Source organism: Ursus maritimus, unplaced genomic scaffold (genome assembly GCF_017311325.1).
Source record: "Ursus maritimus isolate PB19 unplaced genomic scaffold, ASM1731132v1 scaffold_24, whole genome shotgun sequence".
Taxonomy (NCBI): domain Eukaryota; kingdom Metazoa; phylum Chordata; class Mammalia; order Carnivora; family Ursidae; genus Ursus; species Ursus maritimus.
The window spans coordinates 31,971,901-31,995,062 of NW_024424897.1; the positions used below are offsets into that span (position 1 = coordinate 31,971,901).

At 44.3% G+C, this 23,162-nt stretch overlaps 1 protein-coding gene across 7 annotated transcripts in view; it reads right to left on the bottom strand.

Annotated features, from left to right (window-relative positions):
- Positions 1-23,162, bottom strand: part of TEX14 (testis expressed 14, intercellular bridge forming factor) — an 88,379-nt gene that overhangs the window by 24,006 nt on the left and 41,211 nt on the right. For 5 of the 7 annotated variants that reach the window (XM_008695501.2, XM_008695499.2, XM_008695500.2 and 2 more), the window contains exons 9-18: positions 19,701-19,879; positions 14,826-14,977; positions 12,994-13,184; positions 12,087-12,237; positions 9,966-10,879; positions 6,957-7,063; positions 4,607-4,732; positions 4,316-4,404; positions 2,582-2,863; positions 1,622-1,722 (exon numbers count right to left, since the gene is read on the bottom strand). In XM_008695501.2, the coding sequence (XP_008693723.1) occupies positions 1,622-1,722; positions 2,582-2,863; positions 4,316-4,404; positions 4,607-4,732; positions 6,957-7,063; positions 9,966-10,879; positions 12,087-12,237; positions 12,994-13,184; positions 14,826-14,977; positions 19,701-19,879 (2,292 nt within the window). The remainder of the gene's footprint in view (positions 1-1,621; positions 1,723-2,581; positions 2,864-4,315; positions 4,405-4,606; positions 4,733-6,956; positions 7,064-9,965; positions 10,880-12,086; positions 12,238-12,993; positions 13,185-14,825; positions 14,978-19,700; positions 19,880-23,162) is intronic. The other 2 variants (XM_040640905.1, XM_040640904.1) reach the window with 1 other exon arrangement.

Sequence of the window (23,162 nt, forward strand, 5' to 3'; positions counted from 1 at the left end):
TGTGAACCCCGTGCAGCAAGTGAGGCAAATGACAGTCCTGAGACTCATCACCCTCATCGTTACAATGGAGGGGGAGGGAGCTGGGCAACCTTTCTGCTCTGAAATTCTAAGAAGAAAGGCCCTAGACAACTCAAGCTGGGACTGAGCTTGAACAGCCACAGATGGTTCGTCCTCCAGACGAGGAAGCTGAGGCCGCTCAGAACTGAGGAGTCCCATGGGTGTTACAGTTTAAAAGCAAGCGAAGGAACATGATGTTAAAAATAGCAATGCAGGGGTGCCTGGGTGGCTTAGTCAGATAAGCATCTGACTCTTGATTTTGGCTCAGGTCATGATCTCAGGGTCCTGGGATCCAGCCCCACTTCTTTGGGCTCCAAGCTCAGGGGGGAGTCTGCTCCAGGATTCTCTCTCCCCCTCTGCCCCTCCCCCGCTCATGCCAGCTTGTGCACATGTGCACTCTCTCAAATAAATAAATCTTCTGAAAAAAATAGCAATGCAATCTCAATAAGAAAAATACACTTGAAAATTCAAAAGTACCAGTTAATTCTTCAGCATCTCTGTTCCACCCTTTCCTTTTCTGCTCGTTTCTCCATGTTCAGGCCCTGATCCCCACATGGGCAGGCTACTAGCTCCTCTCCACACCTTCAGTCATCTCTTTGCAGAGGTTTTTTCATTTACTTCCTTGGATGCTGCTTTTGCCACACACTTGATCTTCCCATGCGCTTGGCAGATGCTCCCCTTTACCTCTCATATCAAATTGAAACTTCTCAGATAAGACTGGCCTCACATACCCTCACCACTTCCCTGACAGACTTGCTTCTCCAGCCAAGCCAGTATGCCTAACATGGCCTATCCTTCCAGCCCCCATGTGAGAAAACGAATAAATTGTCTTAAATTATCCTTGTGAGTGGTTTGTGTGCTACGATTAAATTCAACAGTATGTTCGTTGAAAGACCTTAAATGTTATCACAATTGTATTTTTATATTACTTCATTTTTAGTTGCTGTGTATATTCTTTAAGTGGTTGTGTCCTCGTATCATAATGATAAAAGATTCTGGCTCCTTAGCCTGGCTGGACTGTGGCCCAGCTTGCATGCCTCAAGGGTGTATTAAACCCTGAAGCAGGGCTGGAGCCTCAATGCATTGATCCTGCTGGGGTGCGGTTGTCAGGCATGAACACATGCCTTCCACTGAGAGCTGAATTTGGGTCTTAGAGGACATTCTAGGTGAAGGCACTCTCATCACAACACTAGCCTTGCTCTTCCTACTCCAATCAGACCTCAGTCACCTGCTGGCCATGAGCTTTGATACCTGACCTCACACTGCACTTCCAGAGTTGGTCTTATCTATCCAACTAGACAGGAAGTTCCAGGGCTTCCTGAAGCTGACATTTGCCTGTGTTCTGCACAAGCTCCAAGATACAGTGTGCTTTGAGTTGAACTGACTCAAAAAGTATTTAGGCAGGGAAGAAAGACTTCTTCATTCATGTCAGAGGCATGAGAGCACATACTTCAACAAAAAAGAACTACTACAGATATTATTTCACTGGCATAGTACGTAACAACTCAGTTCTACTTTATTAGGTCCTTGGGTTCAACCTGGCTCTGCAAGCCATATTACTTACGCTGTAAGATTTCTCAATAACCACAGAGGCATCAGAACTTGCTTGAAAGACTTCATTATGCTCTGGATGCTCATTTTTTCTGGGAGACAGGTGCCCGATACCTAATGATTTTAACACAACCAGGGCCATAGTCATTCAGTGATATTTAGATGGCATGGAAGGGGAGAAGAGCGGCGTGAGTGAAGAGATGTGTGACTGTTCTGCCAAGGGTAGCCATGTCCCATTTGTCAGGTTCAGTCCAGAAAGCAGAGACTGTTAGTTTGGCCTGGCCCCAACACACGGTCCTGTATCATCAATCCTTTTGCCCATGCATTCAAGAACATGCTTGAAAAGGAACAGATTCTAAAAACTGAAAGTACCCAAGCCAGTAGATTTTCTACCTAAGATAAGTGATAATTTTAGATGCATCTTTCTTTGACTTGTAAACAATTGTGAAATAATATTCCATGCCCTGCTTGCAAGCAAACTACCAAGTGGAACTACATGGCCTTCAGTCTTAACCTATAAATCTATAAAGTAATGACAGTCAATGCCATTTGCCTCTAGGTTCTTCTGGCACAGAATCTCTGGGAGCCAGTGGAGTTTTTCTGGCTTAAAATGCAATGCAAGGAAATGGGCAGTAGGGAATGGGCATCTACCACTGCACTCAGGTAAGAAAGGTTCATCTCCCTGCCAGCTTAGAGCCAGAACGGGGTCACTGTATAGAGATTATTTTACTTCCTTTGAGCAAATGGGTCTGCTCCAGTAACAGAAAAACTCACGAATCTTTGGACTTCTTTACCTTCAGGAAGGCCAGTGGAATCAAAAGAGAATGCTGCTTTCCCCTGCAATTCAGGGTTCCCAGAGAGATGAGAAAAGAGAGAAGACCAAGCAAAGGACATATGCTAGGAGGCTTACTTATTTTTGAGAGCTAATAACTTGATAGAGCTCACCTATCCCAGTTCCTCCAACTGAACTTACTGGTGAAGCTTTGAGGCCCAGGCTGTCTGCCACGCTGGTCACTGTCACGGTCACTGTTGTCCATTCTGCCACACTTGCCATATCCTCCTGGCTCATCATTTTTCCTGGGATACTCTACAATGCACTGCCAGCCCACCTTCTCAGGGTCCCTTAGCAGGGGCTGCAGCAGGGGATCAGGCTCACTTTTAGCCTCACCCTCTAAAGTCACACTACTCTGAGGATGCCAAGGTGGTACCGCCAGCTGCCCAGTAGCTGCTCTCTCTGCCATTTCTTTCACTTCCACTGGAGAGAAGGGAAAACAGCATTTAAAATGAACATTGGAAACTAAAGCTTTTGCTTCTTAAAGAGCTATATAATACTTTCATAGTTGCCTTTTTAGAAATGCATCATACATACTTGCTCTGTTTGGCTTGAAGGGGAAAAGAAAAGAGAATTGGTAACACAGGGAAGGGCAGAATTTCAGTTCATTTCTGAATTTTGGAATGGAAGGTAGAAGAAAACTTGTAGATAGACCTTCTTGTTGTGAAGATTTTATAAGAAAATAACATCTGCAGCCCCCAGTCTGTAGAGACTAATGGAAAGATTCTATTTGAGTTTGTCTAGCATCTTTAGACTATGCAGAGCTCATATTATGGGAGTGTGTGTGTGTGTATATATATATATGTTTATATGTGTATCTGCATAAGCATGTCTTCATTACAAATGTTCTATACTTTTGCTTATGTCATTTAACATTAGTATTGAAAAAACATAGACACCATATCCTTTTAAGCTTCTAAAACTGATATAAAAGGAAATGCCCACAGGATATGCAAAAGTGACACTTCACGCTCTCTACTTTCATAATGAATGTTGCACATTAAATTTCCACTGTGGAGGCGCCTGGGAGGCTCAGTCATTAAGCGTCTGCCTTCAGCCCGGGGTCATGATCTCAGGGTCCTGGGATGGAGCCCCACATCGCGCTCCCTGCTCTGCTGGGAGCCTGCTTCTTCCTCTCCCACTCCCCCAGCTTGTGTTCCCTCTCTCACTAGCTGTCTCTCTGTCAAATAAATAAAATCAAATCTTAAAAAAAAAAAAAAATTCCACTGTGTATTGTTTTGCTACACTTGTTACATAATATGTGTGTGTGTGTGTGTATATATATGTATATATATATAAATGTATATGTATAATATGTGTAATATCCATTTTGTATAATATACATCCACATATGTATAATATGTGTGTGTGTGTATATATATATATATATAAAATGGAAATATTTCCTATAAAGCCTAGAAATGAAAAAAGTTTTTCCCAGAAAAACAAATCACTGAACAGAACAGTATACACAGTGGCAGGCTTGACAGTCTCTTTTCTTTGGACTACTAACACAAAACATGTTCATTTAAACAATGTTAAAAGACCCATCTTAATAAAAGCTTATCTTTCCTACGTGGTAAACCAAAAAACGAAGAAGGAGAAGAAGGAGAAGAAGGAGGAGGAGAAGAAGGAGGAGGAGGAGAAGGGGGAGTGGGAGGGGAGGAGGAGGAGAAGGAGAAGAAGAAAGAAAAAAGCATTTCCTTTCTGCAATTTGTAATCAGAAAGGCCTTGCTTTTAAACTAGAATGATCCAACAGAAGAAAAGAACGTGGGAGGCTGTGCAATATGGGCTGTGTACTTAGAGGTAACAAGCAGGTTAGAAATATACTTTAAATTTCATTTGGCCCAACAGAACCTATGACTCTTTACTCACTTTTCCATTTTAAATGTACCTCTCCATCATCTTCATTATTTCTTGACTTTGCGTTACAGATTTCAGAAGATACAGACTCCATACTGATCCTAAATTATATAGGTTTGGGGGAAGGGGAGCAGGGTGGACACAAATACACCAGTTTGCTCAAGTTCCTGACACAAGCCTAAGCCCACCAGCCCACCCAGAGACCAGCCCCTACTCTCAGAGCCATTCCTGGGGCTGCACTGACTCCTGCCTACCACCAGAGAGCCCCAGACTCCCCAACGTCCAGACCACACGACTCCTTACCTAGTAGAGCCCTGGCCAGGGCTGGATGATGCGGGAGGTCCCTTGGGGTGGCTTGGCACAGTGACAAGTGCACTATTAAGCTGAGTCAGCATGGTTCGGGCACTGGACTCTTTAGGCCTTCCCTGGCTAAGAAATGAAAGGACTGTGTTAGAAGACCTCTAAGGGTTTTTTCAGCTTCCAAGTTCAGATTTCATGATTCTAAAAGTACTGAAAAATTTTCACAGGAAGAAGGAACCCACAATTGAAACCCAGTTTCACCAGACAGACTTCTGAGCCCTAGAAGAGCCCCCCCACCCCAACTATGCCACAGAACACAGGTGATGGTTCAGTAACTGTTCCTGCCCTACGATCAGAATTCTCCAGTAAGAGGCACACCTGCATATCAGTGAGAGCACAATAACTAACATTTGCAAACATGGCCTTAAGGCACCAGGGAGCCTGAAGGACATTCAGAGCTCTTCAGCCTAGTCTCACTGAGCTCTAGACCCTACCTGCCACTAACCAGCTGCCTGCCTCTGGCATACTTCAATCTCTGTGGACCAACGTTTCCTCATCTGAAAAACAAGGGAGTCTTTCTTCCTCTACATATCCATGATCATACAGACATCTCATCGTCTATTAAAGTAACTCCTCAAAAACATGTGACCTGTGGCATAGGTATGAATTCCTCGTTATCTTGAACGTCCCACTTGCCCACTGGACCAGAACACAGAGAGGCTGCCGAACTGGAAAGGTCAGATCTGGCTGGCTTCTTTAAAGAGCAATTTGGCAGCAGCTACCAAGTATCTTTAAAATGTTTAAATCCTTTGGCCTAGTAACTCTGCTTGCGGTAACCTGTCAAGGACATAATCCAGAGTGCAGAAAGTTTCACTAACAAGTCACTGCGGCCCTATTCAAAATGGGTAAAAGCAGGAAACGACCTAAAATTCAACAATGAGGGAAATCCAACAAGTCCAAATTCAGAAGATGTTTTCTTTTTTTAATCTTTATTTAAGTAATCTTTACACCCAACATGGGGCTCAAACTCACAACCTTGAGATCAAGTGTGGCACACTCTTCCAACTGAGCCATCAGGTGCCCCCATCCCGCGATGTTATTTAATAATGTGGGATAATGCTCTTGTTCTAATGTAGGATGAAAAATCAGGATATAAAAGCAGCTATGTGGGGGCACCTAGGTGACTCAGTTGGTTAAGCGTCTGACTCTTGATCTCAGCTCAGGTCTTGATCTCAGGGTTGTGAGCTCAAGCCCTATGCTGGGCTTCACACTGGGTGTGGTGTCTACTTATAAATAAATACATAAATAAATGTAGCAATATGCATATAATTATAATTTTATCTTTTAAAAGCATACAAAAAGACTAGGTGGATTGGCAGCAAAATGTCAAACTTTTCTTTGATCTGTGTTTTGTTCTTTTGAGGGAACAGGGTGAATGGGTGTAGCAGAGGCCACAACTATGGCTTTGCTTTGTCATCTAATGGCCTTACTGTCACCCCATCTGCTTCTCTCAATGATGTGAGCTCTAACCCCTTCGATGCCAGTTAGTTGGTTCTCTAATAATTCTCTCTGTAAAGGTAAACTACATTGAACTAAAATGTCTGGGCATTTTCCTTGGTTCTCCCTAGTGGACACATTTACGAACTGAGTCTCAGTCACCACTGGGAGAGAGACAAAAAATTACGTTTTTCCCAGAAGAACTGACTTCAAAACCATGGTTTAAAGCTACCATTTAACCACAGAAAAGGAAAGCTGAAATTGATAGATTAGTCTATCTTGAAACACAATTATTGGCCCTATAATAATTGCTCCTATGCAAAATAAAATTTGTTTTCCCTAAATTCTTAAAAATTCAGTGTACACATATGCTTTCCTTCCTATGATCTGTGCTGAAGCCAATTCATTTCACTGATTTGGCTGGAAATCAGAGGCTTCACTGTAACAGTTAAACTGTTCAACCCCTGCTCTGGCGTCAGGGATGCTTATTTTGAACCCTGTTCCAAACAGTTTGGCTTCTGGAGCACTGACAAATGGAATACCTGGCATTTCTTTTTATAAGAAGAACAATCCGGGCAGGTTTGGAAAGGCAAGGTGCTTTGCTTTTGACAAATGATGAGTTCTGTCTGATTAACCTGCCAGCTCCTTTACCTTTGATGTTTTCTCCTACAGGTTTCCGTTACACAGCTCTTTCCACTCACCTGAAGGAGAAAACCTGCCAAGATCTGTTTCTGTGTCAGAATTCTTCATCACTCACAGTCTCTTTGTCATAAGACACATGAAGATCATTAAGGGGCTTTGGGGTCACACAGGAGTCTAAAGGCATGGTGACACAAAGAACAAAATGTTAACCCACCTGCTGGTATCGGGGCTCCTGTTTCTTTCCAAACTGCGCTTGGCTCCTTGAGTGGGCTGCGATTGTTCACTTGTGCTCTGTTTTCCGGGCCCACAAAAAGTGGGCAGCTTAAAAAGCAGTAAACATGTTTCAGTGCTTTAATGAAGGAATTCCTCTTCACTCTCACATTCTATTTTTTAAGCTATTCTTACTAATTATGCAGAAATAACCAGACCTACTAAGATGATTTCCCTTTGCACATTTCATTTCTAGTAACTCATCTCTTGGCTGGAGGTCTTTACACAGAAATGTTGGCCCCCAGAAACCCAGTCCAGACTAGGAGCAGACAAGACAGACTTCAAAAACCCACTAACTTTCAGGATGCCTGGGTGGCTCAGTGGTGAAGCATCTGCTTTGGCTCAGGTCATGACCCTGTAGTCCTGGGATTAAGCCCTGTTCAGGCTCCCTGCTCAGTGGGGGGCCTGCTCCTTCCTCTCCCACTCCCCCTGCTTGTGCTCTGTCAAATAAATGAATAAAATCTTTTTAAAAATCCAATAACTTTCCCCTATATTATTATTAAGGCAGCAAGCTTTGTGGCAGGAGCCTTGGGCCTTGGGTTCTAGTCTAATCCTTACTCAAAATAACCTAAGAGAGTCTTCTGCTTCAGCTCCTTCATCCACAAAACAGGGAAAATAGTATCTACCTGAATCCACCCGTGGGGATGTTATAAAAATAAGACACAATAAAATAAAAGCTACAATACTTTGGAAATAGAAGAAAATTAAATTAAAGCCCATGTATTTTATTCCAAAGAGAAAAGTCTGGATTTGCTTAATCTAATTTTAACAAACTTAGTTCATTATATTTCCTAACCTGCAGCAAGTTAAGGCAACAAATGTGGTGTGCTGGGATGGCGGCAAGATGCCCAAAGGTGAGAGGATGCATAAAAATGGTCATAAGCTCCCTGAAGTATGAGCTCCAGAGGCCTTTGTGTGGGGACAAAGATTCCTTAGCAGGGGCTGAAGACAACAACTTTATTATAGAGCATCAAATAACACATGTTCTGAAAAATGTCATGGTTACCAGGGAAAGATTAGACTATATTGAGAAATGTAGTCAAAATAGGTATTTAGAATAATGGGAAGTTTGTTAATGTTTTCATTTGGCACGATTAAAAATTTAGGAACTGAGAAATTAAAGGAATGACCCAAGGCACCAGGCATATAAATGAGGCAGGCCTTGGACCTTCTTGCCCAGCCCAGCCTTCAGTTGAATACAGTCAAGGGAGTGATCCCAGCCCATGCCACATGGAGTAAAAGAATCGTCCTGGTTAGCCCTAACATATTCCTGACCCACAAAATTGCAAAAAATAATATATCACTGTTATTTTAAGCCACTAAGTTTGGGCTATTGTTGTTACTACACAGCAATAGATAAGCAAAACATAATATACAAGAAAAGTTATTTCTAATAGTTTTCTAGGAAATCTGAATTTTCAACAGAAACAGAAATATTAGTCTAAGTAAATTCTTTTTGCCTTCTCTTTATACAAAAACAAATGCCAGTGCTTTTCCAAATGTTTTAAGCGAGGACTGCAGTCTCACTGAAGTTCAGCAAGGCACAGTGAAAGCACAGCAGACAAGGCATGAAGAAACCTTCCCTTAATCAGCCGTGGGCCTTGGCAGTGGCACGGTAAGGGCTGCGGGTGGTGGGAGTTGTCTGCCCTGTGCGGGCAATAAAGGGGTGCACTAGAGGTGGAGAAGTTTAAAACTATAATAAAACCCACTAAAAGCTGACCAGCTTTTTATCACCACAGGCCAGCAATCCTAGATAACTTCAGTGACAAAATCCTTCTCCTAATGGGGCTGACCTCTCCTATCCCAACCTCACCTCGGGAACACCTGGACCTTAGGAAGGTTAAGCCACTGAGCTTGAGCCTCACACTCTGTAAAATGACGGGGCTGATTGTCTCTAAAATTCTGATTCAGGAGACAGCCACAATGAATCACGGAACGCTACATCAAAAACCGACGCTGTACTGTATGGTGACTAACATATATCATAATAAAAAATTAAAAAAAAAAAAGAGAGACAGTCAGCTCTCTATATGTGACCTTGTTCAAATTCATTAATTTATTCATTCCTTCAAGGACCATTTATCAAGTACCTTCTGTGTGCCAGGTACCCCTACAAGGGCACAGAATGAGTAAGACCCAGGCCCCTAAGGAGCTCATGCAGGAGCCACTCTGCAACCTCACTAAGCCTCAAGCTACACCTCCTAGAACGGTTCCCGTGGTGTCTTCTCACCTCCTTTGAGGTGTCTTCTTTGATGACCAGGCCCCTCTGTCCCACACTGGAGCTACACGTAAGTACAGCCTGTAGCTCAATCATCATCATACCCCAGGGTCTAACGTATAGCCTCTGGCTCTATACATGTTTACTGAATGAGTGAGTAAATGAATAAACAATTGAGAATGGGAATTAATACCTGCCCAAAATACCATATTTAGTAAGTGAATCATGTAAAATTGTCAATACTTGAATATTCTGACCTATAAAACAGCAATTTCATATGGTCCAATCTGATGCACAGGATTTATAAAGAAGAACATGGGCTGTGTGTTGGGTTTGGAATGAGAGATGAAGAGTATCTACCTTCGAATCCCTTCCTAGAGGCCTTATTTCCCAAAGCCAAGAGGACCCCTCTGAGATGGTTATATTTATGTCAGTCCTTGCACGGGGGTTGGGGCCATGCTGACCCATGTTCCAGATCCTGCTCATGTAGCCCTGCCTCCTACTTCTTTTTTTTTTTTTTTAAAGATTTTATTTATTTATTCGACAGAGATCGAGACAGCCAGCGAGAGAGGGAACACAAGCAGGGGGAATGGGAGAAGAAGAAGCAGGCTCATAGCGGAGGAGCCTGATGTGGGGCTTGATCCCATAACGCCGGGATCACGCCCTGAGCCGAAGGCAGACGCTTAACCGCTGTGCCACCCAGGCGCCCCACTGCCTCCTACTTCTTAGCTGTACCTGATGGCTCTTCTCTGACTGATCTCCAGTGCTTTCTTCAGAGACTTGGGTGACAGGTTTCCAGCCACAGCCACTTCTTTTCCTGGACCTTTTGCCAAAATGTCCCCCTTGAAAATCTTTCACTATGGAAGACCTTGTCAGGGTTAGACAACGGCCACTGGTGTAAGGCTGCTGGCCTCCTGGAAGCTGCACGACAGGAGGTACGTATCTGGAAGCTGGTGGGCCCAAGGCTGAAGGGGAGTCAGAGACGTTTGCAAACTCCCTTGAGGAAGCCCACCAAGACCTACACTCTTCCTGCTCCTTCTGTATCATCTCAAGCTGACCGATCTTTCGCTGGATGTTCCCGAGCAGATCGGCATTCTGCTGCATTAATGTCTGTGAGATCTTTAGATTCAGCACACACTTACTGATGTACTCCTCAGTCATGCACCTATCGCTCACAATGCCCTTGGCTTCTCTGGCTGGCGCAGGCAGGTCGGGGGAACTAGGAGAACCATTTTGCCAATCCCAGTCCTCAAAGGAAAGCTCTGTGCTGGCTTCTGAAGAGCTCTCGTCCTCATCGTAAAAACAGCATGCCTCTCTCTCCATCTTTTCCAGCTCTTCTTCCATGGACTTCAGTTCATCTGCCTGGCTTGGTCCAGCCCCCTCAAAGGATGAACCGGCTCCCGGGGGCTCCTCCTCATCAGCTCCCCTGTCCAGGCAGCCTGAGTAGATCTCATTGATTTCGAAGCTACTGAGGCTTGCCTGACCTGGGCTGGGGCTCCTAGCCTCTTCTGCCACAGACCCAGCAGGAGAAGCAGCATGTTGGTTTGGAGTCTCCTTGGCCATCATACTTGAATCTAGAACCCGAGGATCTGGTGTTGCTTTCTCGGTGGGAGAAGGGGGACCCCTGGGTGAATGAAGTCGACTGCCTGCTGGAAAGAATGACAACATGCCACTGATTAAAGTGTTCACATGCAGCAGCTAAGCAGCCTTGGCATGCTGCTCAAGTGCAGTGAGAACAGAGAAAACAGCTTTTTATTTTCCCATTCCCTTCATAGGTGTGCAAGACTACCAGATACACTCATGGAGGGTGTGAGGGTATTTCTAACAGATGAAAATTTCCATTTTGACATGAGTTGAGGTAGAAAATTGGGAAGAGATCAAACCCTGGGGAAAATGTTCTAAGTTTAAGTTATAGTGTGTTCAAAACACACATAACTGTCAGGACATGGAAATTACCGACCCCTAAATCTTAAGGACTAAATCCACAGTTTTTTTTACATACACAGGAGTTTGAATATTCATGTCAGTTAAAGTTATGCTCTTGGTGAGTATCTGATAAAAGTAGCCAAAACACTTCCCAAGAGGCCCCTGCATTACGGGAAGAATCATAATTCAAAAAATAACACCAGAGCTGACCACCCATCCCCCCTGGTTGATGGTGTATAGCTTGCAGAGAACAGGACAGAGGAGCCAAAGTAATGAGAGTGGGGGGGGGGGGGTCTTGCCATTCTGGAGGCTTCCAGCCCTGTCCAAAGAGAGACAGAGAGAATGGTCACTTGGCCTGGATTCCAGTTCTGTAATAAGCTCTGGAGTCCTAAGCAAACCTCAACTTCTCTGGCCCTTAGTTTTCTCATCAGGAATATGAGAATATTAAGCTGGATAATTGCAAGGTCGTTTTTAGCTCTGAATTCTAAGATTTCTAAATGTACTAAAAAGCTTTAAGGCTATAGGAAAAGGCTGGAGGGAAACATCAAAATATTAACAAATTATTTCGAAGTGGCAGAATTAAAATGGTAAGTAATGTTCTTCTCTGTATGATTTTGTTTTCTATAATGAACAGGTAATAGTTTTGAATCTAAAAATCACCATTTTTATTTGTGAAGCAATTAAATCAATTCCTAAGAACATCATGCTAGAAATAAACTAGTTGTAACTGTTTAGTTCTGGATCCAACAAAGGTGTACATGGAGCCAAAAAAATTTAACTTAGTAATTTCAAGGACCTTGACCTCCCCTAAGGCATCCACCATTTCCAAGTGTAAGTGACGCGCAGTGCGGAGGCGTTGACTGGTTGTAGCTGCAACTCGCATAGCACAGTCATGTCCAATAATGCTTAACCTGTGGGTTCAGGCCATACCCGTTTCCTTCAGCTCTTTTATTTCCAAGTTAGGGGTCTCTTTCAGATGTTCTGAGGTCAGTCCTAGATAGACATTGACATCAGGATGGAGTTCATATCTCTGCCCCTTGGGGCTCTCAGTTGGCTGAGTTCTCTGGGTTCCAAGAAAATCCTTTAACAAGGGAAATATTATTAAAGACATATTTATAATCATCTGAATGTCACTGTTTGTTTTTTTTACGTTTATTATTTAAGTAATCTCCACACCCAATGTGGGTCTCAAACTCACAACCCTGAGATCAAGAGTCCCATGCTCTTCCAATTGAGCCAGCTAGGCGCCCTGACACAGATGTTTTTGAAACAGATCTAGGTATCAAATACATTCCCTCTTCCTCCTGTTGGACAGACTGACTATAACTCAAATTAGCTAATTCATTGTTATTATCAATATTTTTAAAATAATAACAATAGGGGTGCCTGGATGGCTCAGCCAGTTAAGCATCTGGGATCCTGGGACCAAGCCCCATGTTGGGCTCCCTGCTCAGCAGGGAATCTGCTGTCTCCCTCTGCCCCTCCCTACTTGTGTTCTCTCTCTCTCTTACTCGTTCTCTCTCTCAAACAAAAAAAAATCTTTAAAAATAAAATTAAGTTAAATTACATAATAACAAAAGCTCCCAGTCACTGAATCGCATCATGTGCCTATGCTCCTCTATGTGCTGACCTTCCCCAGCCTCCTTCATCAATTCCCTGTTGCTCTCACCAAGTGAAGCAGTTAGGAGTTCCTTTTCTGGGGAGCCCAGAAAGGGTGTGATGAAATGAGAATTTCCCAAACTTCTTACAACTTGATCTCTAGCTTCTTCCTGATCTCTAAAACCCCTACACCACTGTGATGAGTAAGCTGAAATAAACTAACAGCTTCAGAGCTTACCTTTAAGTCATTTTTCAGAATGTACCGGATATCTTGAAGGTTCATAGTTCGGTCTTTCTGCTTGACTTGGATGCCTGACTTAACAATATCATAGTAAGGTTTTGGAAGCCTGACGTCAGCTTCTAAATAATTTCCCAAGACTACAGCTTCTTTGATAACTGAGCCATCTAAACCATTCCAGGGTATGTTATCTGTTAAGGAAAAAGTCATAGGAAAGAGTAGCATTAAATCCTACTATCATTAAGAAATCATGTTTTAAAAAAAAATCAGGTAACAATAGGTAACCTTAGTCAAGTCACTCAACCCCTTTAAATATTAATTTCTTTTTATAGAAAAAACTGCCTGTAAGTCCAGTCATATAAACAAGAAGGCCACTTTACCCATTTACGAGGGAAATCCCTGCGGCAGAGATAGGAAGAAGTACTGTTGGCATCATGTGCGCGTGGGCTCCCTGCTGGCAGACCTGGGCACCACAGGGGATGTGTCATGGCTTCAGGATGGGTAGGCCAATGCATTCCTCTCATGGAAGGTGTGGTTTTGCCTCCCAGCCTGTAAACACTGCTAAACGGAAAGGGACTCTCACTTACCCCCTCAGTGAATGTGGTTTTACTGAATGTGTGTTTGTGTGTTCCCCTCTCCTGAAAGATTCCTTGTGTCTTCAGATATGTGATCACTTCCTTCACATTAGGGTCCTGCAGGTTTGGAAGGGCTTCCACGTCTTTCAAGTGACACTGCTTATATACACAAGGAACGCTAGGTGTGTTTGATTTCATAGTTTACTTCTCTAAGGCCAGTCTTTTCCCCTCATTTACCAGTTCTTCTTTTAATTTTTTTTAAAGATTTTATTTATTTATTTGAGAGACACAGAATGAGAGCAAGAGACAGAGCACGAGCAGGGGGAGGGTCAGAGGGAGAAGAAGGAGAAGCAGACTCCCCACTGAGCAGGAAGCCTGCCAATATGGGGCTTGATCCCACGACCCCCCCCCCATCATGACCTAAGCTGAACTGACTGAGCCACCCAGGTGTCCCTCATTTACAAGTTCCTTAAGGGACATCTCTCAGAGACCCCTAAGCATTGACAGCAATATTCAGTTTAAAAACTTTGCTTGGGGGGCACGTGGGTGGCTCAGTTGGTTAAGCAGCTGACTTCTGGGGCACCTGGGTGGCTCATGGGGCACCTGGGTGGCTCAATCGTTAAGCATCTGCCTTCGGCTCAGGGCGTGATCCCGGAGTCCTGGGATCGAGCCCCACATTGGGCTCCTCCACTGGGAGCTTGCTTCTCCCTCTCCCACTCCCCCTGCTTGTGTTCCCTCTCTTGCTGGCTGTCTCTCTCTCTCTCTGTCAAAGAAATAAATAAAATCTTTAAAAAAAAAAAAAAAAGCAGCTGACTTCAGCTCAGGTCATGACCCCAGGGTCCTGGGATCGAGCCCTGTGTCAGGCTCTCTACTCAGTGGGGAGCCTGCTTGTCCCTCTCTCCCTCTGCCTGCCCCTCCCCCTGCTTGTGCTACACGCTGTCTCTCTGTCAAATAAATACAATCTTTTAAATAAATAAATAAATAAATAAATAAAAATAAATAAAAACTTCTCTTAGGTTAAATGTATTACCATTGACAGGATGATAGGTGGGCTTTGCTAAGTCTCAAAGAACAGGTTAAAAGAGAAAGACTTCTGGGACATCATCTCATATCTTCCATAAACACAAAGAAGTTTCCTTGAAGCAATCTTTTTCTTTTATGTCCTGCATTTTCATAAAACTAAGTAACTCTTGGGGGAAAAAAAATCCAACCTAAGAACAGAGACTCTGGTCACAGTCAATGTGTTCTTGGATCTACCTGTTAAAATTTCCTGTATGATCATAGAAAAGCTGTAAATGTCCGACTTCACTGTGGCTGCCTTCTGTAAGATCACCTCTGGGGCAGCCCAGTTGTACAGCTGGGTCGGCAGGGGCACTCGAGTCAGGTCCCTGTGTACACGTCCATCTTGGCTGCAGGAGGAAACACAAAGTCAGGTTCATGTCTTAAAGGATCGTCGTGACCATCATACAGTCCATTTGTGAAACATCTGCTCTGAACACCGGCAACCTCCTTGAGCTTCTAGAAACCCAGCTAGACCCTGAGCTAACCCTTACCGCCTGCTGTTCCAATCTACCAGAGTGGGCTCTGCCCACCCTCACCACATCTGACTGTTCTCTCTTGCTCATTCACTCAAGTCACAGGGGCCGGCTCTGAGTTTCTCCAGTACGTCACCACTTCAGGTCTTTGCACTGCAAACTGGCTTCTTCTGTATGGCATGCTCTACCCAGAGCTCCCACGGTGACTGGCTGCTTCTTGTAACAAAGGTAGTAGCTCAAAAATCACCTCAGAGAGGCCTTCCCTGACCACCTAGAGTCCTATTTTACTGGCTTCAGAGCACTTATTTTCTGAAGGTTTGTTCATTTATTTACTGTTTATTTTCTTCTCCCCTCTGCTAGAGTCAACTCCATGAGAAGAGGCACCTTATCTGTCTTTTATATCACGTATAAAACTTACACAAGGGCTTCAACGCCTACTTTTGAATAAATGGGGATAAGACTCTTTCAAGACCACTCCTCAAGCCCCATCTGCTTTATCAAAGTCTTGTGGGACTCTTCCAATTCCTCGTGATTGTTTCTTTTCTAAACTCTGCCCTCTTGGGAAAAAGCCTTCTCAGTCCAGCACTCAAAAGTTTCACTGATTGGCTTGAAAAACTCAACTTCCCAACTAGATTCCTTGAGAATTAAGTCAGAACATCCTAAATGTCTCTTGGGCCAACAAGAGTCCTCAGGGTGAGGTCAGCACCGAATTCTGTCTACAGCTGTCAGGAGCATCTAATGAGATCTTGTGTGTGAGCCATAAAGCACTATACAAGTAAGTTATTAACATGAATGTCATGGTAGGTATTTGGTAAAGACTGTGAAAGCTAGTAGATCGTTTTTTTAAAGATTTATTTATTTCAGGGGCACCTGGGTGGCCCAGATGGTTGGGCATCTGCCTTCAGCTCAGGTCGTGATCTCCAGGTCCTGGGTTCAAGCTCCCAGCTCAGTGGGGAGTCTGCTTCTGCCTCTCCCCCTGCCTCTCTCCTTGCTTGTGCTCTCTCTCAAATGAATAAACAAAGTCTTTTTAAAAAATGAAAAAAAAAAATGAAGATTCATTTCAGAGAGAGAGCATGTGCTGGGGGGGGGGTGGCGAGGGAGCGGGAGAGAGAGAATCTTAAGCAGAATTCCTGCTAAGCGTGGAGCCTGATGTGGGGCTCAATCTCATGACCCTGAGATCATGACCCGAGACAAATCAAGAGTCAGACATTTAACCGATTGAGCCACCCTGGTGCCCCAATAATTAAATTTTTTTTAAAAAGCAAGTGATCAGAAGTTCTTTGCTGGTCTGGCAAAAGATAGATTTGAGGATGGGATGGGTGTCTCAGACTTTCAGCAAAATTCCCTAAATAATATTTTTTTCAGCAGAGCTTTTGGTAGATGATAGTGAGTCCAGGAAGCCATCAAGTTAGAAAAGTTCGTATTGACTTTTTGGTTGTATTGCTGAATAGTTAGGTGTGGCCCAGTATAGTATGAACAGCCTAGAGGCATGTCAATATCATATTAGTATCACAGGAAAAGCAATGGAGTGTTTTACTCTCAGAGATATACTCTGAGGACCTAGCATGCTTGACTCTTCACCTTGTGGGGTGATTCTTCAAGGGAAACACTCACCTACCTTCCCAGGCCTTTCAGGCTTATCTAAGGCTCTGGTAAGGGACAAGTTACTTACAACCAGCATTTATATTCTTTCTACTTCCACTCACCTTCTTCTCTTACAATTCCCCTTACTTCTCTGTTAAAGCTAGTTGCAGCGGGGGCGGGGGGGGCTTCTTTTCTGGTTGTCATTCTGGGACAGTTGTTTTTCTAGGCTTCAGCTCTGACATCATTAAAATTACATTTGGCTATGGCTATGTGATACCACTTGCAAGGTCAATTCCAGTTTTAAAAATTCCATTAAGAAGGAGTTGAAGAGTAAAAAAACTGCTGTATCATTTTTATACCACGAGATGGAGTGATACCCTTGACAATGACATTCAACAAACCAACCAGCCCAGATAGAGTGTTACCAAAAATAAATGTGGAATTGAAAGTTATTCTGGATTCTTGGATCTCAGCTCATGTTATCAGTTGCAAAGAAGGGTATGCTGTTGTAGCTGTAACTGCTTGCTGATTGACGTCTCTACCTGAAGTTCCATTCTGAGGTCAATAAATCCAAAAGAAAACGCAACCTAACTACTCAGTTACCTCCCAGCGCCTTACCTGACCAATCTGTGGACCCCAGCTCCTCAGTGCATCTCCCATTTTTCGCTTCTATTCTGATTCCTTAGTCACCACCAGGCCCTGCAGTACAGCCTCCTAGCTGGACTTCCAACCCTTAACTTCCAATCCATTCTGCCCCTATAGCCAGGAAACATCCTCTACCACTTTGTTCTAGCCACAGCTGGGTAACTTGAGACCATCTCTTCCCCTCCCTGGGCCTCAGTTTCCTCATCTGTAAAAGACAAGTTTGGGCTGAGCCATCTCCAAAGTTCTATTTCACTCTAGGATTCACATTTCTATTGGAGAGCTCAGGCAGAGGAAACAGTCATGCCTCCATGTTAACAAGAGATGGCGCTCCATCACCAGCAAAATAGCTTGGACTCCACCACAGCCTTCCTGAAAAGCCTCTGCTGTTATCAAAGGCAAAAATGTCCAAACCCCTTAGCTTCTACTGTTCCTGCACACATAGCCAAAGTGCTCAATCCCATTCTGAACCATTTAAAGTTCTCCCATCATCTAGACTCTTCTGTCCACTTAACCAACATTCAACTGAGCACTTACTATGCGGCAGGCCCTGAGTGGACAAGGAACATGCAGAGTCCCTGGCCTCCCAGAGGTCACCCTCTGGTGGGGCAGACACACTTGGCTGCGGAGGGCTGGAATACGCAAAGTGCTGTGGGGTCCAAGGCTTCAGTACAGGCTTCATGGGTGTGGTGGGTGCTTGTGCCTGAGGTGAGTTTGAAAGGATAAACAGGCGAGTGCCAACTATTCCAGGCGCAGGGAGCAGCACCCAGAAATGGCCAAGACTGAAAGCGGCTTCAGATGCCCAGCAGGGAGTGGGAAGCAACAAGGCTGGCACTGTGGGCAGAGCCCCACCTTGGATGGCTTCCATACCCTGCAAAGTGCCTGGACTTAATCTTGTAGGCAACGAGGTTGAAACTGGAACTAAGCATGGACCAGATCTCAGGCTGAGCAGCTTGACTGGAGATAGTACTCACATGGAGAACTGCTGCAGTCACATCCTAACTGCTCCCCTGCCCCTCTCTTGTCCCCTCTCAGCCCCTTCTTTACATGCAGGAGCCACAGGAACCTTCTTAGCCTGTCAATCATCCATAACACCATCTTGCTCAAAAAAAAAAAAAGGAAAAAAAAAGCCCTTCATGTCACCCTGGTGTTCTTAGGGTAAAAAATTCAAACTCTTCACCAAGGCCCATGGGGGCCAAATACAACCAAGCCCCCTGACTCTCCTCCGCAGGCAGAAGGACTAGGGGCATACGCAGTCTGGGAAGTGAGTCTTTCTGTTTCATTCATTCAAAAAACATATGTTGAGCACTTACTATGTGAAGGCCTGTTTTAGGCATTTGAGATACAGCAGTGGATAAAACAGAAATCCCTGCCCTCACAGAGCTTTTCACATGGTGAGAAAAATACATGACAGAGTAGACGAGGAGCAATGACCAGTGAGAGACTCTGAAACAAAGCCTCAGTGACTGGGGAGTAGGTGGGTGCAGGGCTGAGCAAGAGGTCTGCCCAATGGCTGAAGCTTCACAGCGGAGCAGAACCAACAACGGGCTAAAGGCCCAGAGCTGTGGAAGGCAACAAGGAAGCACAGGAGAGATCCTCTGCCTTCCAGAGCCCAGGGACAGGAGATGGGAGGTACCCCCAACTCTCAGAAGGACTTTGACTCCTGCCAAACAGGAAATGAAGCCCACCCACCAACCCTCGAATGAGGGCATTGTTTTTGTCTCTGTCCCCTCACTGCGCTGAGCCCCTCAAGGGGAGGAAATGCCCTTAGTGCCTACCCAACCAACTACCTGGCCCAGGAGTAGGAGGAGTGACCGATTGTGAGGCTCATCAGCAGCCATCACCTTCTCTCTCCTTCCAGGATGCACAGCTATGACACATTTCCCAGCCTCCCTGCAGTGAGGAGGGGACTACAAAGCGGGAAGCAATGATACAGCCACTTCAGGCTGGCCCCTAAATACCATGTGCCCCTCCAGGCTCTCTCTTCACTGAGCAGCAACACAGAGAACACAGTGGGGGACTGAGGCTTGGGGACACCAGAACTATAGATGGGAGGAACCTGGAACACAGTGGGTGCCCCCCTCCAAAACACACACGACACTGCAATGTGAGTGAGAAACACACCTTACTTGTGTTAAACCACTGAAAATTTTGAAGTAGATAGAGGATTTACACATATTGGCTAATAGGGGCCCTTGCTTGTTAAACGTTTATTAAAATGAGAATGTCCTGAGCAGAAGTAACTTCCCCAAAGTCCCTCTAACCTTGGCAGACAGGGCAAGACATTTGGGAAACCTCTTTCCCCAACGATGAACAATTCAGCCCACCAATGAGGCCTGCCCAGACAAGATTCTTTCTCTACAACACCCACCTTTCCATCATATATTCCAGGTTGGTTAGCCTTGCTTCCCCTGTGGAGACGATGTGGACGGCGTAGGAGCTGAGGGAGCGGTGGATAAACCCCCGGGAATGCAAGTATCTCAGGGCGTCGGAAATCTGGAGCAGCAGGTGCACGATCACCTCCATGTGCAGCACGGGGAACTGGGAGCGCTGGAATCAGGGGATAAAACTGCCAGGACAGGGACTGGGCCCTGGATGCTGCAGAATGCTTTGCAGTTTCCAAAGCCTTTTCAGCTGATCCTCAGAGCTACCTAGAGTCCCCATTTTACAAACGGGGAACCTAAAGCTCAGGGAGCTGACTGGCCTCGAGTCCCACTGACCCAGGGCCCTCCGGCTCCAAAGCTGGACTCCTCTCCCCGAACTGAGCCACTTCACACCACAAAAAACGGGCAGAATGTTCTCAAAACCTGGTATGTGTTTCCAGGGTGGGCTCACCACCACCATACCGCCACCAATGAACCTGCCCTGCACCCTGCACCCCGCCCCATTCAAGCCTGTGCTGCTTGGGAGAGCCTGGAAGCTTAAAGGACCAGTCCAGCCCCGGCCCCAGTGAGATGACTGATCCTAAGAGGAAAGAAATTCACTCACATCAATGTATCTGGCTGATTAAAGTCACATTGGTCTCTCCCCAGAGAAATGGCGTTCTTTTGAAAAAGAACTTATTATTGAAGTACGGTTGACATACAATGTTGCATTAGGTTCATGTGTACAACACAGTAATTCAACAATTCTAGATGTTATATAATGCTCACCACAGTAAGTGTAGTCACCACCTGTCACCATACACTATTACTGACTACATTCCCTACGCTATACTTTTCATCCCCATGATTTATTTTATAACTGTTAAGCTTGTACCTCTTAATTCCCTTCATTTTGCCCATTTCCCACCTTAAGCCCCTCCGGCAACCACGAGTTTGGTGTCTATATTGTAAGTCTGGTTTTGGTTGGTTGGTTGGTTGTTTTTTTAGTTTCCACATACAAGTGAAATGATATATTTGTCTTTCTCTGTCTGACTTATTTCTTTTTTTAAGATTTTATTTATTTAACAGAGAGAGAGAGAGGGAGAGCACAAGTAGGCAGAGAGGCAGGCAGAGGGAGAGGGAGAAGCAGGCTCCCCGCTGAGCAGGGAGCCCAACGTGGGGCGGGATCCCAGGACCCAGGGGTCATGACCTAAGCCGGAGGCAGACGCTTAACCAACTGAGCCACCCAGGCACCCCTGTCTGACTTACTTCACTTAGCATAATATCCTCTCTAGGTCCATCCACATTGTTGAAAATGGCAAGACCTCATTCTTTTCTTTTATGGCTGAATAATATTCCATATGTGAGATATATATCTCACATTATAATAATCTCATGTTATACATATGTACATACATATATCATATATATTATACACACATATATACATGTCATATATATTATATAAACATATATATACACACATACATATATATATATATCTCTCTCACATCTTCTTTACCCATTCATCTATTCATGGATACTTAGGTTGCTTCCATATCTTGGCTTCTTGGCTATTATAAATAATGCTGCAATAAATATAGGGGTGCATATGTCTTTTTGAACTGGTATTTTCATTTTCTCTTTTTTTTCTTAAGATTTTATTTATGTATTTGAGAGAGAGAGAGAGCACGAGCAGGCAGAGGGGCAGAGGGAGAAGCAGATTCCCTGCTGAGCAGGGAGCCTGACATTGGGCTCTATCCCAGGACCCTGAGATCATGACCTGAGGTAAAGGCAGACGCTTGACTGACTGAGCCACACAGGTGTCCCGGTATTTTCATTTTCTTTGCATAAAAACCTAGTAGTGGAATTGCTAAATCATATAGTTATTCTATTTTTAATTTTTTGAGAAATCTCCTAGTATTTTCCAGTGGTTGCAGCAATTTACATGCCCACCAACAGTGTACAAGGGTTCCTTTTTCTCCACATCCTCGCCAATTTTTGTCATTCTGATTCTAGCCATTCTGACCGGTATGAGGTGAGATCTCACTATAGTTTTGATTTGCATTTCCCTAATGATGAGTGATGTTGAACATCTTCTCATGTGTCTGTTTGCCATCTGTATGTCTTCTGTGGAAAAATGTCTATTCAGGTCCTCTGTCCATTTTGATGGGATTATTTGGCTTTTTTTGTAGCCAGCTGTATAAGTCTTTTATGTATTTTGAATATTAACTCCTTATCAGATATTTCATTTGTAAATATCTTCTTCCATTTAGTCGGTTGCCTTTTTGTTTTGTTGATGGTTTCCCTGGCTGCACAAAAGCTTTTTATTTTGGTGTAGTTCCAATAGTTTATTTTTGCTTTTGTTTCCCTTGCCTGTGGAGACATATCCTTAAATATGTTGCTAAAGCCCATATCCAAGAGATTACTGCCTGTGATTTCTTTTAGGAGTTTGATGGTTTCAAGGCTCACATTTAGGTCTGTAAACCATTCTGAGTTTATTTTTGTGTATGCTGTTAACAAAGTGGTCCAACTTCATTCTCTGCATGTGGCTGTCCAATGTTCCCAACATCTGATAAAGAGACTCTCTTTTCCCTACTGTATGTTCCTGCTTCCTGTATTGCACATTAACTGACCACGTAAGCGTGGTTTTATTTCTGGGCTCTCTATCCTGTTCCCCAGAGAAATGGCATTTTAAGGTAATGCCTTCACCAAATGACAAGAGAGGAGAGGGGAGGGGAGGGAAGGAGAAATGACACTGCAGGAAGTCCTCAGGCAGGAGGAATAGCTAGCCATTTTGGGGAAGGGCCCGTCCTGGAGGGTCTCTTCTCATTCCTGCCCAGGGTCTTGAGAACAAAGTCATGGAGGAAGAAAAGCAAATGCTCCAGGACCTCTCTGAAGCCACATCTCAACCCAAAGCACACTTCCTAGGGAGTCTGTGGGCCCTGGAAGATGTTCCCACAAGGAAATTTGAAAAGCGAGAGGGAGTGGTACAGGTCTGTATATAAACAAACCTCTCTGTACAGCAAAGGTCCTGAAAGGCCCAAGTGAAAATACAGGGAATTAAAGCCAGGGGTTGGTGCATCTGGGTGACTCAGTTGGTTAAGCAACTGCCTTTGGCTCAGGTCAATGCAGCGGAGCCTGCTTCTCCCGCTCCTTCTGCCTGCCACTCCCCATGCTTGTGCACATGTACTCTCTCTCTTTGTCAAGTAAATAGATAAAATCTGTAAAAAATAAATAAATAAAACAAGCAAGCAAGCCAGGGGCTGCTTGATTACAGTTAGCTAGAAATGCATCTGTTTGTTTTCTGGGTCTGTTGAGCTCTTAGAGTTCTGATGAAAAAACAGGACAGACAACAATAAAATCACACTAATTCCAAACAGGTGCTTATCAGCCTTAAATGGTGCATATGCAGCCCTAGAAAGTAAAGAATAACGAGGTTTATCTTCCCCGCATACATAAATGGAAAC